Source organism: Alligator mississippiensis, chromosome 3, assembly GCF_030867095.1.
Source record: "Alligator mississippiensis isolate rAllMis1 chromosome 3, rAllMis1, whole genome shotgun sequence".
NCBI classification, from domain to species: Eukaryota; Metazoa; Chordata; order Crocodylia; family Alligatoridae; genus Alligator; species Alligator mississippiensis.
In genome coordinates, this window is record NC_081826.1 from 148,420,523 (window position 1) to 148,437,951 (window position 17,429).

Below are 17,429 nucleotides of genomic sequence, written 5' to 3' on the forward strand. Positions count from 1 at the left end.
ATAAAACCTCACCAATTCCCTTCTCTGCCACCGTGATGAACTTATAGGCAGCCACAAGGTCGCCTCTCAACCTTCTCTTGCGGAGGCTGAAGAGGTCCAGGTGCCCTAGTCTCTCCTCATAGGGCTTGGCCTGCAAGCCCTTAACCATACGAGTGGCCCTTCTCTGGACCTTCTCCAGGTTATCCACATCCCTCTTGAAGTGTGGCACCCAAAATTGCACGCAGTATTCCAACTGTGGTCTGACCAGCACCCGATAGAGGGGAAGTATCACCTTCTTGGTTCTGTTCGTCATGCATCTGCTGATGCACGATAAAGTGCCATTAGCTTTTCTGATGACTTCGTCACACTGACAACTCATGTTCATCTTGGAGTCTGCTAGGACTCCAAGATCCCTTTCTGCTTCTGTGCCTCCAAGCAGGTCATTTCCTAGGCAGTAGGTATGCTGGACATTTTTCCTCCCTAGGTGCAGCACTTTGCACTTCTCCTTGTTGAACTGCATTCTGTTGTTTTCTGCCCATATGTCCAACCTGTCCAGGTCTGCTTGTAGTTGTTCCCTCCAGTGTGCCCACTTCTCCCCACAGTTTTGTATCATCCGCAAACTTGGACAGAGTACACTTCACTCCCTCGTCCAAGTCGCTGATGAAGACATTAAAGAGTATTGGTCCAAGGACCGAGCCCTGTGGGACCCCACTGCCCACACCGTTCCAAGTCGATATCGACCCATCCACTCTTCACTATCTCTGCCTCCATACGCTATGGCTGCTCCAGCTGCTGCCCCTGGCAGTGATGACCAGCACCCTGGGCTCCTGCTGGCCACTGTGCTGGCCCACCACAGCCATCTGGGCCCTCCCAGCTCCCTCCATGTGCATTGACTGCCTACCTGGCCACAGTGCACCATCCCAGGACTGCTGCTGCGGTGCACCTGCTGCCTGTACCCTGTCTGGGTGAAGAAGAGCAGTGGCTGGAGGCATTCAGGATGGGTCAGGCCACTTTCCAGGACCTACTGGAGCAGCTCCAGCCATACCTGGAGTGACAGGATACTGCCATGTGGCTGCCCATTCCTGGCTGGCCCTCGCCCTGCTCACACTGGCCATGCCTGCCAGCCTCTGCTATGTGGGCCATCTTTTTGGGGTAGGCAAGGCCACTGCCAGGGAGGCCATCCTGGAGGTGTGCAGCGCCCTCCAGGACAAGCTTGGGCACATGGTGCTCCATGTGCATGACCCCCTGGTAGTAGTGGCAGGGTTCTGTGCCCTGGGATTCCCCCAGTGCATTGAGGCCCTGGACGGACTCACATCCCCATCACCTACTACAACCATTCTTGGCAACAAGGGCACACTGCTGGATCATATTCAGCTTAATGTCCACTGTAATCCCCAGGTCCTTTTCTGCAGAGTTGCTGCCCAGCCAGTCAGCCCCCAGCCTGCAACAGTGCAGGACTTTGCACTTGTCCTTGTTGAACCTCATGACATTCCTTTTGGACCAATCCTCCAATTTGTCTAGGGTACTCTGAATCCTAACCCTACCCTCCAGCATATCTACCACTCCTCACAGCTTGGTGTTATCTGCAAACTTGCTGAGGGTGCATTCTATCCCATCTTCCAGGTCGCTGATGAAGACATTGAACAAAACTGGCCCCAGGACCAACCCCTGGGGCACTCCACTTGATATCGGCTGCCAACTAAATATCAAGCCATTCATAGATTTCATAGACTTCATTGACACTAGGGCTGGAAGGGACCTTGGAGGATCAGAGTCCAGCCCTCTGCCCCAGGGGCAGGAAGTCAGCAGGGATCATAGGATCCAGCAAGATAAACATCCAGATGTCTCTTGAAGGCGTTCAAAGTAGGTGCTTGAACCACCTCTGGCAGTGGTCTATTTCAAACCTTAGGGGCCTGACAGTAAAGAAGTTCTTTCTTATGTCCAGCCTGAAACGGTCATAGAGGAGTTTGTGACGATGGACCTTGTCATCCCTTGGGGCGCTCTGGTGAACAGACATTCCCCCAGATCCTGGTGAGCACCCCTGATAAATTGGTAGGTGGCTACCAGATCACCCCTAAGCCTGCACTTTTCCAGGCTGAAGAGTCCCATGGCTCTCAGCCTCTCATCATAAGGTCTGTTTTCCTGACCTCTGATCATACGCGTGGCTCTCCTCTGCACCCTCTCAAGCTTCTCCACATCCTTTTTGAATTGTGGAGCCCAAAACTGGATGCAGTACTCCAGCTGCGGCCTCACCAAGGCCGAGTACAACAGGAGAATGACGTCCTGGGATTTGCTTGAGAAGCATCTATGGATTCAAGCCAGTGTTTTCCTCGCTTTACTAGCTGCAGCATCACATTGAAGATTTATGTTCATCTTGTGATCAATCATGACACCCAAGTCCCTTTCATCTGTAGTGCTAACCAGCGTAGCACTGCCGAGCCTATAAGGATGCTGCAGGTTTTTCCTCCCAAGGTGGAGAACCTTGCATTTTTCAGTGTTAAACACCATCAGTTTCTCGTCCGCCCATTTCATAAGCTTGTCAAGATCTGCCTGGATCACCCTCCTGTCGTCAGGTGTGGATGCTTTACCCCAGAGTTTGGTGTCATCGGCAAACTTGGCCAGTCCACTTCTAACACCAATGTCTACATCATTAATGAAGATGTTAAAAAGTATAGGCCCTAGGACAGAGCCTTGAGGAACCCCACAGGTCACAGCGCACCACGATGATTGACTTCTGTCAACTACCACCCTCTGCGTCCCACCACGGAGCCATTTCCCCAGCCAGCAGATCATGGTGTGGTCGAGCCAGTTTTGCTAAGAGGTGACCATGGGATACCAGATCGAAGACTTTTTTAAAGTCAAGATATATGACATCAATCTCTTCTCCTTTGTCCAGGTGATAGGTCACCTGGTTGTAAAAGGAAATGAGATTGGCCAAGCAAGAACTACCTGCAACAAACCCATGCTGGCTATCCCTCAGGATGTTGTTGTCAGCTAGTCTGTTAAGGGTGGCCTCCTTGATAATCTTTTCCAAGACCTTCCCCGGTATAGAGGTCAGGATAATGGGCCTATAGTTTGCTGGATCCACTTTCCTCCCTTTTTTGAAGACAAGCACCACATTGGCTTTCTTCCAGTCTTTGGGCACTTCACCAGAGTGCCAGGACTTCTCAAAGATCTGTGCCAGGGGCTGAGCTATGATGCTTGCCAGCTCCTTGAGTACCTGGGGGTGCAAGCCATCAGGGCCGGTTGACTTGAAGGTATCCAGCCTGCCAAGGTGTTCCTTCGTGAGGTCAGCATTAATGGAGGCTAAGGAATCTCCCTCACCCGGGCCTCCCTATCCTGCAGTGGGCAGGGGCATCCCATGGGACTGGTGAAAAACTGACACGAAGTACCTATTTAACAAGTTTGATTTTTCCTGGGCATCGGTTGTCAGTTGTCCCATCTGGTTTAGCAGGGATCTAATGTTGCCCTTGCTTTTCCTCCGGCTCCCCACATATCTAAAAAAGGACTTTTTATTGCCCTTGATACTAGTAGCTAGTTGGAGTTCCGTTGCAGCCTTGGCTTTCCTGGTTTGCTCTTTGCAGGTCTGGACCAGAGCAGAGTATTCCTCCTTGGTGGTGGTTCCAGTCCTCCATCTTTTGTAGGTCTTTCTTTTAAGACGAGGGAGGTCTGCTAGTTCCCTGGAGAACCAAGGGGGGCTGCTGTGCCCTTTGCTGCCTTTCCTCCAAGATGGAATAGACTTTGCTTGCGCATCCAGGATTGCTCCCTTGAGAAGCAACCACTTGTCCTGAACTCCCCTCCCCTTTGGGTTGTGGCCCTTTAAGGCCTCACTGTAAAGCCTCCTTAGCTTGTCGAAGTCAGCTTTCCTGAAGTCGAGCACGTCTGTATTACTGACTGACTTGCCAGCTTTACGGTGGATGGTGAAGGTGATCAGCTCATGGTCACTGTCACCCAGCTTCCATTTGATCACTAGGTCACTGATTAGGTCATCCCCTGTTGCCAGATCCAGGTTGAGCAGCGCTTTACCTCTTGTTGGCCCGTAGACTTCCTGCGTCAGATAGAGGTCATCCATGCACGAGAGAAAGCTTTGCAACTGCTTGGATTTGACTGAGCACTCTTCCCATGAGATGTCTGGGTAGTTGAAATCTCCCATGACAACCATACACCGGGAGCATGTGGCCTCAGCCAACTCCCTGGCAAACTCCTGGTCAAGGTCTTCACCCTGGGTAGGGGGTGTGTAGTAGACTCCCACCATAGTATCCCCTGCGCCCTGTTCCCCACAGATTTTAACCCAGAGGGTCTCAAGTCATCCACCGTGGGTGCCAATGTCGACTTGCAGGAATGCGTAGCTTTCCTTGACATAGCTACACCCCCACCCCTTTTGTCCACTCGATCCCTCCTATACAGGGTATAGCCATCTATACCTGTGGCCCAGTCATGGGTGGAGTCTCACCAGGTCTCTGTCCATTGATTACTACCCTCTGAGCCTGAAGCTCCAGGCAGTTTTCTATTCACCTTACTACCCATTCATGCAGCCAATACTTCCTTAGCTTCCCTGTGAGGATGTTGTGAGAGACCTATCAAAAGCCTTGCTAAAAACAAGGTACACCACATCCACTAGTCTCCTCGCATCCACAGAGCTAGTCATCTCATCATAGAAGGTAACCAGGTTGGTCAGGCATGATTTGCCCTTCGTGAATCCATGCTGACTGTTCCTAATCACCTTTTTCTCCTCTAAGTGCTTAGAAATAGATTCCTTGAGAATCTGCTCTATGATGTTTCCAGGGATTGAGGTGAGGCTGACTGGTCTGTAGTTCTCTGGAACCTTTTCCCCTTTCTTAAATATGGGCACTATGTTTGCCCTTTACCAATCATCCAGGACCTCTCCTGATCACCATGAGTTTTCAAAGATGGTGGGCAGTGGCTCTGCAATCACATCAGCCAACTCCCTTAGCACCCTCGGGTGCATCCCATCCTGCCCTGTGGACTTGTACACATCCAGCTTTTCTAAGTAGTCCCTAACCTGTTCTTTGTGGGGAGTGTGGGGGGGTATGTGGGGGGATATGTGTGTGGGGTTTGTGGTGGGGGTATGTGTGTGGGGTTTGTGGAGAGGTGTGGGTTTGGGTTTGAAGGAGTGTGCAGGTCCTCCCCCCATGGTGCACAGCCCCTGTCACAAGCAGCAGCAGCAGGTGGTGGGCCTTTGGGGAGCTCATGGTCCACGGCAGGCAGAGTCCCCCAATGGCATCTGGCTCCAGCCAAGTCCCAGGAGCTGCACATGGTGGTAGGGAGTGGGGCCAGGCTGGCCCAGCTCCATTGCACAGGGCTTCATGCATCTCCTATGAAGCTCCTAGGACTTGGCCAGAGCTGCGCACTACTGCTGGGAGCCCTGCACAATGGAGCTGCTGGCCTGGCCTTGCTCCCTGCTGCTACATGCAGCTCTTAGGACTTGGCTAGGGTGGCAGGGAGTAGGGCCAAGCTGGGCTGGATCCATCACGTGGGACTCCCCACCACTCCTGGTCAAATCCCGGGAGCTGCATGTGGTGGCAGGGAACAGGACCAGGCTGCCAACTCCAATACACGTGTCCCCCAGCTGAGTCCCACTGCCCCAGCTCTGCACTCCCACTGGCCCCAGCACAGACCCCTTACTCCCGCTCAGCTGCAGCTTAACCAACCTGCTGCCCAGAATGCTGCAGCAGGGACAGGAGGAGGAACTACAGAGGTCAGGGGAGCCAAGCAGGACCCTGGGCGGCTGCAGCAGTAGTAGCAGCGGCCCTGCCCAGAAGCTGCATGCTAGCCAGAGCTGTGGCCCTCCTGTGGGCAAGGATGGGAGCATAGCACGTTGCCCCGACAGGAGTGGGAGGGGCTCAGCCCCATGCAGAGTGCAGCCAGGCAGCTGTGGCCCGGGCTGGATACAATTATTTGGTGGGCACCCACCCACAGGCTGGGTGAAATCACCTGGCAGGCCAGATCTGGCTTATGGGCCATATTTTGCCTGCCCCTGTGCTAAAGCCTAAAGAAACAAGGTCAAACTCTGCAGTTGTTAGTCAGGGGAAGGTCCCAGCACCCATCGGAGTGAGCTCATGACTAATGCTTTTAGTTCCACTGTTCTGCCCTGCCTCTCACGTGCCAGCTACTGTGAAATCAGTGAAAGTTTGGCTCCACAAAGGACCACAGAGCTTGGTTCCAGGTCACCTTCCAGAGGTCATGAGTCAGAATCAGAGCTGAATCTAACACTTAGACTTCTCGGCACCCACTCTGCTGCTTTCTCTATTTGCCCATGCTGTCTTAATTTGTCTTGTGCTTAATTTGTATTGAAATCTATGCAAAGACCTAACCCCTCTCTCCCTATGAGAGGCCACATTCACTACTAGTGTGACTCCACAGAAGCTGGCACCCTTTCTCCGGGGATAAATTTGTCCCTTAATCCCTGCAATGCTCTAAGGCGCCTCCAGCACTAGAAGCAAGAATCTGGAACCCTGGTTTTGTAGACAGAAGCACATCACCCACTGGCTAGGTCACTGGGCTACCCAGAGGCCAGACTTTTAATTTAATTTTGTGTTAAGAGTTTGGTTCCAGTGATCAGTTTCAGCATCGTCTTGCTCATTGCTGAGGCATCTATAGCTCCTCACACAGCACACACGGCAGTGATTTCTCTTTCTTTTATAGTCTGCAGTGCCAAAGATTTTGCATACGGATCAAAAATCTGGCACCATTGTTTCCGATTTTGTGACATTCAGAAGTCTATTAACCAGATGAAAGTCTGTGCTCGCTGGAGGGCAAATACACGTATTTAAGCTGTTAGACTATTACTGCAAGATTATTTTTATAAGATTTTTAAGGTTTCCTGTGGGGAAGAAAAACATTGTCTCCATTAGGGATTTTAACCAGACCAGTTTATTTAATCCTTCTTAAGGCATAACTGGGATTTTGTAATTAGCTAGTTGCAACCAAAATCTTGGGACAATTATGTTCTAAGGAACAGTATTTTAATTTTCCTTTAAAAGAGACAACTGCCATTTTTTAAAAAGAGGCTTTAAGCTCTGATGGGAGAAATTTCATACCAGACCCAATAGCAGGGCAACATTAAAACAATTGCATAGTATACTCTTACTTGTCTTGAAGTTGGAAACTCATCCAGGCCCAGGCCCTCATCCTGTTAGGTTTTATATAAACATAGAACAAAAAGATGGTGCAGGTTTCATGTCCCTCAGGTATTATGCTCCCATGGAAGATGCTCCCTGTTGGTTTTTTTCCTTACTCCTCCTTCAAAGCTGCATATTCATGATTCCAATAAACTGGTGTCTTACTCGGCAATGCAAAAAGTTGTCTTTGGTAATAAAAGGAACCAAAACCTTTTTTTGTACGTGGGAGATAGCAGTGAGGGATGTGTCTGAGAGGCAGAGCAAATACAAAACATTATTGAAGGGTTAAAACCCAAACTTAGGCCAATGGAACTGGACTGGGAACAAGAGGCCTACCCAAAATAGTGGGTCCATATCACAACTCTGCTATAATAACAAAAGAAGTGCAATTCCTGAATCAGACCAATGGTCCATCTATCCCACTAGTGGCAGAAATGGATGTTCTAGAGGGAGAACAGTCAATGGGATATATCTAGAGTTATCAATCCTCTATTCAATGTCCTCTCTGGCACCCAGCATTATTGGTTTAGAGATGCCAGAGGGAATGTCTCCAACCATTCTATTGCTTAGCCATTAACAGATGTATCATCCATGAATTTATCCAGTCCTTTTTTTCAACCTGGCTATGCCATCTGCCTCCACCACTTCCTGTGTCAATTATTTCCATACGTTAACTACACATCGCATAAAAAGTATTTTTTCTTGCTAGTTTTTAAACGTGTCATCTGCTAATTTCAGCAGGTGACTTTTAGTTGTAGTATTCTGGGAACTGATTAACAATAGTTCCCTGTTCACTTGGTCCACAGCCTTCATGATTTTATAGATCTCTATCATATCCCCCCTCAGCCTTCTCCTTTCCAAACTGAAGAGACCCAGCCTTTATAGTCTTTCCTGGTATGGCAACTGCTCGATGCCCTTGATTATGTTAGTTGCTCTTCTCTGTGCCTTTTCTAATTCTGCTACATCCCTTTTGAGATGTGGGGACCAGAACTGTACACAGTATTAAAGATATGTGCACACCATGGATTTGTATAATGACATGATGATGTTCTCTGTTTTGTTTTCAGTCTCCTTCTTAATGATGCCCAACATTTAATTGGCTCTTTTGGTTGCTGCTGCATACTGAGCTGATGTTTTAAGAGAACTGTCTCCAGTGACTTCAAGGTCTCTTTCCTGAGTCATAACAGCTAATTCAAAACCCAGCATTATGTACGCATAATTGAGGTTATTTTTCTCCAGGCGAATTACCTTGAACTTGTTGATGTTGATATTTGTCTGCCATTTTTTTGCCCACTTATTTAGCTTGACGGGATCTTTCTGCAGCTCCTCTCTATCAGCTTGGGACTTGACTACCCAGAATAATTTGGTATTATTTTCAAACTTGCAGATTTCACTGTGCATCTCATATGCAAGCTACTCTTAAACTAGCCTGCCTGTGAAGCTGGGTAAATGCTCAGGTGGTTAGCTGGCATGAAACTCTGTGCTGCCAAGGCTAAACTGCTAGCAGTGCCCAAACTAAGTAGTCTAAAGGTAGTTGGGATCTGTGTATATGAACTAGTCACATCAAGGCAGTAGAGACATTGCATGATGTTTCCCTATTAATGCCTTACTATAGCACTTAAGGGGTGCACTCTGATTCATGAGGTATCGCCTGGTATAACCTACCATTATTCTGGTATTAACAAAAGAGATGATGCATGCTATAAAGCCCTATACCAGTGTAACCTAGTAGAATCTGGGTGGAATTACCTCCAGAAAAGTCAGAGCTAAACACTTTGCTGGAGTAATATACACTGATATAGGTGTCCTGTGTATCTGCTTAATATTTCTTACTGCTTAATAACAGGGAAAAGTCTTCCAAAATAGGGTTTCTTTCAAACATTTTTATGGTTGGAAAATAATGAATTTTGGCAAGTATGGAGGAAAAAGAAATCACAATTTTGAAATGAAAAGAAAACCCCACCCACAAATGTTTTACTTTGAAATATTCGTCTAAAGATTTTTTTTCTTTGCAAAATATAGTTTCTGAGGTAACCATATTTTCTATGAAAAATCAGTTCAACCAGCAAAGAGAAGGGTCTTTTCCAGAGTTGACTTGGGTTTGACAGGGGTGTGGTGTTTCTCTTCATGAGGGCAAACCATCACACACAGTCTGGCAACGCAGCGAGCCTGTACTCAGGAGAGGGCTGATCCTGGCAAAGACATATTACCACTGGGTCATGCATGAAGAGCACTGGCAGACCCTGTGTGTTTGAGATGGCACAATGCCTTCTCTTATTATGCCGCTGTCTTGCCAGTGTAATTAGGCTCTCGCTTTCAGAAGCAACGTGAAATTGCTACATTTACGCAAATGTTACAAAAATCATAGAAATCCCCTGAGGTAGAATCAGGAGCTGTGGACAAGTGGGCAAGCAGCGCCACAGAGCAAGTGGACGTTGGTGTCAACCACCCAGCTCAGAAATCTGTTCTTCCAGCAGAGAGGTCTTCACATGGCATTCCTGTTAGTAAAATAAGGGAATACATTCTAGATGAAAAGACTGTAACCTGGATTCATAACTGGATCATTGTGCTCAAAAAGTAGTCATCAATGGCTCAATATCTAATTGGGAGGAGGTATCAAGTGGGGTTTTCCAGGGGTCTGTCCAATTGTTTAATACTTTCATTATTGATTTGAATGAGGGGATTGAGTGCACATTTAGCAAATTTGCAGATTACACCAATCTGGATGGAGCTACAGACACTCTGGAGGCTAGGGCTAAGATTCAGAATGTCCTTGATAAACTGGAGAAATAGTCCTAAAGTCATTTAATTAAGTTTAACAAGAGTAAGTGCAAAGCCCTACACTTGGGATGGAATAAACCCATTCACAGATTCAGATTGAAGAATGACTGGCTAGGCTGTAGTACTGCAGGGAAGGACCTGGAGATCATAGTGGACTATAATCCACTATAATCATCAGGTCCACTATATAGTGGATAAAGTGAATATGAGCAAACTGTCTGTGCTTGTTACAAAACAAGCCAACAGCATACTGGGTTGTATTAACAGGAGCAATACTGAAAAACAAGGGATGTGATCCTTCTCTATTCAGCACTGGTGAGGCCTTGGGGTGGTGTTATTTTGGCCCTGGCTTTAAATTGGCACCTGTGGCTAGTGCCCCTCTTGCCCCGCCTTGGTTACATTACTGCTTCCAGACCTACTTGTCTATGATTCTCTGAACTATCATTAGGTAACATCTGGAGTGCCACAACTCCACTATTTATCCTGCAACAGTAAATTAGACAGAAGCTAATCGCTTCCAGAAATAAGGTATTGGGGAAAATATAACAGGTCAATCAATTTCTTCCCTTGGATCTTGCTTTGGATTTGCTAACTTGGGTTAAGAACATAACCTTTTGCAATGCGCCAAGATCCAGGTAGGGCAGACCCAGCTCCAGGCCCCAGCTGGAAGTTCTCAGGGATTCAGGCTGAGTCATTCTTAAGGAAGAATCCTGCCCACACTGGCTTAGACCAGAAAGCGGAGACCTGTCTGGGCAACAGACTGTCTTGCTGTGGCTCTGGACTGCTTAGAACTCATAAACCTGACATCATGCTGTGACCCTCTCGTGGCTGACTCCAAGCTCTGAACCCTCCCACCTGTTCCTGCTTACTCCTGTTCCTGTCTTGGACATTGTGTCCTAGAACAACTGCATGCCTTGACCATGGTCTTGTCTCACCCCACAGCTTGCTATCTTGGACTGGAACTTGCACCCAGCTTGGCCTTGGCTTCCACCTCAGTAACCCCCTGACCTAGCTTGCTTCACTCAGATGAACTGCCTATGCCCTCAGTCAGGGGCAGATCCAGGGGGGTGCACTTGCACCCCTTCCCCCTTGATTTCTGTTACATGCAAAATTTAAAACCAGCTGCCTGGCATTGGCAGCAGCATTTCTAGTCAGTGCTGAGGGAGTCAATTAACTTCATGGCTCATTATACCTGATCCCTTTTAAACTCTTCATTCCACAGGTGAAAATGACCCTCTTTTTTTTTTTTTAATGGTCTTGATGTTCCACCAATCAAGCTATTCTTTGTTCTGCCAGTCTGCTGTCTGTTTGCTGTTCCTAGTAATGTAGCTCTTATTTCACAGCCCTGCAGATTGTTTCTAATTCATTCCAAGGGAGCTATATTTGTTCTTGCTTCAATCTCAAACTGAATAATACACCCCTAGACCCCTAGCATATTAGTAAAACTTTTAGTTTATTTTTATCTGGAGAAAAATATGTGTTGTGTTATGTGTGATGATGTACCTCATCATCTGCACCCCCTTTTCAAAATCCTGTTCTGCTCATGCCCTCCGTCAACACTGACACCTTTCTCCTAGTGAAGGAAGAGACTCAGGGTGCAGACGGAAGTTACATTTGTTGCATGATCAGCCCCTTGAAAACACTCCACAGCCATGCGCTGACAGAAACGCATGGTTGAAGAGCACTTTAAAAGTGCCTGATCATGAGACAAATTAACCCATATTACATGAGGGTTTAAATGAAAATGCTCCAAAGTAGAGTGCTTTCATTAACTTCTGCCTGATCAGGGCTGGGCTGATGCAGCTCAATCCTGCCCCTGGTGCTGCCTGTACAAAGGGATAGGGGAGAAGGGAAGGGAGGGGGCTCTAGCTGGGGGTTGCCCAGCCTACGCTGGATGGGCGGGGGAGGGGGGGGGATTAGAGCTCCCCACCTCAGGGGCGGCTCCAGTCCACCTACCCCGACTCCAGCGCAGGCTGGGCAAACCCCAGCTTGAGCTCCCCCCCCCCCCCTTGTCATGCACTGGAGTTGGGGGCAGCAGGGAGAATGGCTAGGAGACAGAAGCTGCATTATTGACTCCAAGATGAACATGGGCCGACAATGCGAGGTCACGGTCAGCAGGGCTAACCGGACCTTATCGTGCATCCACAGATGCATCTCAAGTAGGTGCAAGGAGGTGATCCTCCCCCTCTACACGACACTGGTCAGGCCATAGCTGGAGTACTGTGTCCAGTTCTGGGCACCGCACTTCAAGAGGGATGTGGACAACATTGAGAGGGTCCAGAGGAGGGCTACCCGCATGATCCAGGGACTGTAGGGCAGACCCTACAATGAGAGACTACGGGACCTGAACCTGTTCAGCCTTCACAAGAGAAGGCTGAGGGGGGATCTGGTGACTGTCTATAAACTCACTAGGGGGGACCAGAAGCGTTTGGGGGAGACCTTGTTTCCCCTAGCGCCCCCCGGGATAACAAGGAATAATGGCCACAAGTTGTTGGAGAGTAGGTTTAGATTAGACATCCGTAAGAACTACTTCACAGTTAGGGCGGCTAGGATCTGGAACCAACTTCCAAGAGAAGTGGTGCTGGCTCCTACCCTGGGGGTCTTTAAGAAGCGGCTTGATGCCTACCTGGCTGGGGTCATTTGAGCCCAGTTTTCTTCCTGCCCAGGCAGGGGGTCGGACCTGAAGATCTGCAAGGTCCCTTCCGACCCTACTTCTATGATTCTATGATTCAGCTGGATTAGTTCTAAAGTGGAGCTCAATCCCCCATCCTTCCAACCCAACAGTGAACATTTGTTGGGTCACGAGGGTCAGTTTAACTCATGGCACTTTCTGTGAAGTGCCATGAGTTAGATAGGGGAGCAGCACGTTGTCAGCACCCTCAGAGTGTGTTCCTTCTCCTTCCATTTGGCCGTCTTCCATTCCTTTCCTGTTCTTGTGTTTACCCCTTTCAGTCTGTATCTAGCTTGTACGCCTGGCCCTGCTTCTATTGTTTATGCTTAACTAGATCTCTCCAACTCTGCAGTTCTACATTTTTTTTGCTTGTAAATCATTCAACAATGAAGCTGTCCTGGCTACAAATCCCAGTGACTTTCAGTGGAATTTATGCTCCTAACTCCCTTTGAAGCCCACCTTGGCCACTAACCAATTCTTTGGATACACGGAAACTATCCCTCCATCTGTCCTTTCCTTTCTGTCTCCATGTAAACTGTGCCCATGGACTCTCCATGGATGTGAGATGTTTGGCTGCCAAAATGATCTCCCTAAGGCTCAGTTAGTGACATGTTTGTTCACACTTTCATCGTTAAATACTTTACCTTGCCTTCTGCCGGTAGAGCTGGCTCAATAACAATGGCCATGTATTTTATTTTTAATTAAAGGTATAAAATGTTTTCCTTTAAACTTTAAATTTACCAAGCACTTTGTCCAGCACTTCTGTCAGACCAAAGAAGTCAGAACTATTTGGGATGTCACCCCAACTCCAAAGGTTCCAACCCAATTTGGGTTCCAGTATCTCATGTGTTTGTCTGGAGACCACCTTGCTTGAGTCCCTGAAAATCTATGACTGCATCTACTTTTGTAGCACCCCATCATCTGGCCCTTAAGACTGAACCATAAAAAAGCAGCAAAGAAGAGGAAGATCCATTGTTTTTGGAATTGGAATGCTAACTCTTTTTCGGGGTCTCAAGCAGGATAGAATAGAGCTCATGTCCTAGGCATTTAGGAGCCTATGTCCACTTACATATCTACTTACTGTACATAGAATCTGGCCTATACTTCTGCTTACACAGAGTCTACTTCCACTTATATGGGATCTGATCCATACTGTACCCTTGGCCCTCTGGGTACTGACACCACTGAAGGTTGAGTATCTGGACAGAGTTCAAAACTAACTCTTTGACTTGTTATTGTTTAACTTTCACCTATTAATCACTCAACTCATTCACCCATTCAGCAGCTAATTCCCATTTGGATCAAACTGCCTTTAATTAAGACTCACTACTTTCTCTGCCCTCATTTCACTTGGCTTCTCAAAGCTCAGTATTTTGTTTTAGAAAATCCACACAATATCTATTTTTTTAGGGATTTATCACATAAAATTGGGATGTGGCTGGTTCCGATTATGAAATGTGTATTTGGCTAGAATATTAAAATTATGTTCATGGTGATTTGGAATACTGTGATGTTTACATTATAAAGAGCTAAAGAGAGCTTTATAAATGCCTTAGCCTTTCATTGCCCTTAATATAAGGCACTTCAGTGAAATCTTGCATTCTGTAATTTTTCCATGCAGTTCTAATAAAATAGCAGTAATCATACATTTGGGGACATGAGTGAGCTCTAGCAGACACCCAGATCCAAAGCCACTACTAAAATGTACAGTAAAATTCTCATTGAATTCTCTCTTTTAATGAAACCTTAAAATAGAGGTAAACCACTGTCAAAGCAAAATGGATTCATCATATCCTCAAGGCTGCAGTCCCCTTTCACTATGAAGTCCATAATTTCACATACATTTAGCCCACTGACAAGCTATCCAATCCTCACAGTAATTTCATGGATTCATAACAACCTTCTGTTTCACTTGGAGTCAAATCCTGCCCTTCCTGCCTCAAATGGATCAGGATTTACACAGAGGACTCTATGCTCCAAGCTAGTGAGTGGATCTGGACAAAGAGTAGATGCAATCCCAAGCATCAGAGAAATGCCCCATGGTCTGCATGGAAAGGATCATTTTCCGGTTTCCGGAAAGGTAATGATTTGCAGCCGCTAACCCAACAGGATTGACATTAACATTTGAGGGCATAGATTTCCTTTCAGTTTAGCCCAGATTTATATCACAAGCTGCAGTGAATTTATGCCTGCTATACAATGGTGTAAGAGGAGTTGGCTGATATTCCTCCCACCCAGGAGAGGACGTTGAAGTAAGAGGCATACTCACAGCCTTGACTGATGCAGAATCTTCATCCCATCAGGAGGAATCTGCCTGGTGACATAGATTCTAGGTACCTGCTTCCCAGTGGTGTTTGTTGCCTCTAATTTCCACCAGGTATGGAAATCTGACACCAGGGTCTTCTTCAGCCACCTCAAATGACAGAGGGTCCCCATAGCAAACTCAAGGCACTGACACAATCTGAAAGGGGAACTTTGGCTGGGATGTTTTTGTGCCAGCTCAATGAACCTGGCATTGGGCCCTAAGTGGGAGGGAGCCTGTGTGAAAAGATCCCTTTGACCAATGAGTGCAGAACTCAGGTTCTTTCCCCCTGTGCTGACCTGTTACATGTCGTGCACTGGAACAGAGAGCCAGAGGCTCCTGTTACTTTAAGGGGAAAGTGCAGCAGGCCAACATTGCAGTGCGGGCAGACAACTGAGCAAAGGCTAGCTGCACTGCAATAAACAGCTAAGGGGCAGACCTCTAGGCAGCCAGGCAGTAAAGGCTGCAAGCTTGCTGTTTGGAGCTGCAGCAGAGGAGCACAGACTCACCGTTAAGCAGCAAGGAAACCCCTGTGGGTGGTTGGAGAATGGGAAACAGACCTACAGGCATTCTAGCTGCCTGTGAAAGCTTGAAGGAGAGAGCTAAAGGGAAAGTACGGCTGGCAGTGTCGCACTGGCCTAGAGTGGGGGAGAATTTTAGTTTGGAAGTGCTTTTCTTTTATTTGTGTTGTGTTTGAGTTTAAAACTGGAGGACCAAGTTGTGGCTATGGGGGTGGTATGGGAACCACAGAAGCACTCATCTGATCGGGGACCCCAGGAGGCCATGGGGTCGCTTACCTGACTGGGGACCCCAAGGCTAAGTACAGACAGCCAAAAAGCCGGAGGGTGAATCAATTCAGTCTTTGCAGGTTAGTCTAAACTGCAGAGATTAAACTGACTAACAAGTGAACAGACATTTACTTTGCAGTCACATGCCTGCAGTGACTCAGGCCAGAAGCCAGGGGGTGCTAAAGCATGGCTCTCTGGCACATAGCCAGCATCGGCTGTGTGTTTGCTTCCTCCTCCTGCTGCCCCTGAGGTCTCTGGGATTTGCAGTCCAGAATCACAGTAAGAGGACTCTCCAGGGCTGCTCATCACTTCCTCTTCCTGCTTCCAGGTGCCTCTGGGATTTGTAGTCCACAGTGGTAGCTAGCAATATGTTTAGTAGGGCAGGGCAGCTCTGTACTCAGGGGAAGGGGAGTTTAACCGTCTCTCCCTGGCCCCAGACTCCAGCTAGGGTTTGCCTAGGGGAGGCAGTCCCTGCTTCCCTGCCCCCCCCACCCAACCCTTCTTTGCAGAAGCAGAGAGCACAGCACAGCTCAGGGCTGGAAAGCATGCTGGGATGCTGGGGGACTGTAATTTAACTTGAACCAGGAAGGGGTCTGGGACAGAAGTTTCATAAACCGGTTTGACTCAAATCAGTTAAGTCTGATACTACATTCAACCAGGTTTATTTTAAATCAGTTTCAGCCATTTTGAAACTGCTTTATGTGCACTGAACTTCTGTTCTGTTACAGGTTTAAACCAGTTTCTGATGACCTAAACCCATTTATGTGTAACTACTGTCCTTAGCCCAGGAGGCTATCACCGAGAGAGGGTCAGGGGCCCAGAGCATGAGAGCAAGACAAGGCTAGAGGCTCAGGGAATGAGACCGGGCCAGAGGCCCAGAACATGGAAGTGCAAGACAGGGCTGAGCCAAGGTGCAAGGCAGTGGACCTGGGCTTAAGGGCACAGCCAGAATGGAAAGGCCAAGGGCAGGAAAGCTGAAGCCCAGACAAAGATTTGAGGCCTGAGGGGTTAAGCGTTGCACTGCGGCCAGGGGGCCCCCTCTGAATTGATACTGAGTAATATCTGTGAGGTATTGTTGTGGATACAGGGGTGACAGAAGGCCATGATTATCACCCTTAAGGCATGGATAGCACCAGAAGGGCCATAATTTAGCACCAAAAGGGCCATCTGGGCACATGAAACACTGGACCGCTGTGGGACTGAGGCTCACTCTGGATCCCTGGGGCAGCCTCCCTGAATATTATAGAATCCACCAAGGCATGGCAGGCGAGGTAGAAAAGGGAGGGTACCCTGAGGAGCTGGAGTGGGGCAGGAGTTGTTTGGCTACCAGGGGGCATCATGGCCACCCTTGGGGCCGGGTTTTGCTATACACATTCTGCTTAATCTAGCCATCTAAACATGGCAAGGCCCAGGAAAAGGCAAAGCCTAGTCAAAAAGCAAACATGTGTGTGCCTTGGGGAAACATAGCTGTAAATGAATTTGAGCAGAATGACTGTTTTATTTTTCATGTTATATTCAACCCTGTTTTTGAAGTTTTCTTCTTCAATATTTTAAGTTTGTACCCCATCATCCTTTCATAAACTATTAGCTTTTGGATTTTGAAATAACATTTGGGATTCTGGGGTCACAAATACGTAGGTGAGAGGATTTCAAACAGCAGAACAGAAGTTTCAAAATGTCTTGGGCCCAATTCACTCCTGTATTGCTTCAGTTTGAGGGAAAAAGTGATATCAAACTGAAAATATGCACTGGGGAATCAGACCTAG

The 17,429-nt window shown here is 47.8% G+C and overlaps 1 protein-coding gene across 1 annotated transcript in view; it reads right to left on the reverse strand.

The window, feature by feature from the left end:
* LOC102561417 (glyoxylate reductase/hydroxypyruvate reductase-like) overlaps positions 1–15,082 on the reverse strand; it is a 31,302-nt gene extending 16,220 nt beyond the window's left edge. The window contains exon 1 of the mRNA XM_006272078.4: positions 14,843–15,082. Within this exon, the coding sequence (XP_006272140.1) occupies positions 14,843–15,009 (167 nt within the window). The 5' untranslated portion in view covers positions 15,010–15,082. The remainder of the gene's footprint in view (positions 1–14,842) is intronic.
* Between the last annotated feature and the right edge of the window lie 2,347 nt (positions 15,083–17,429).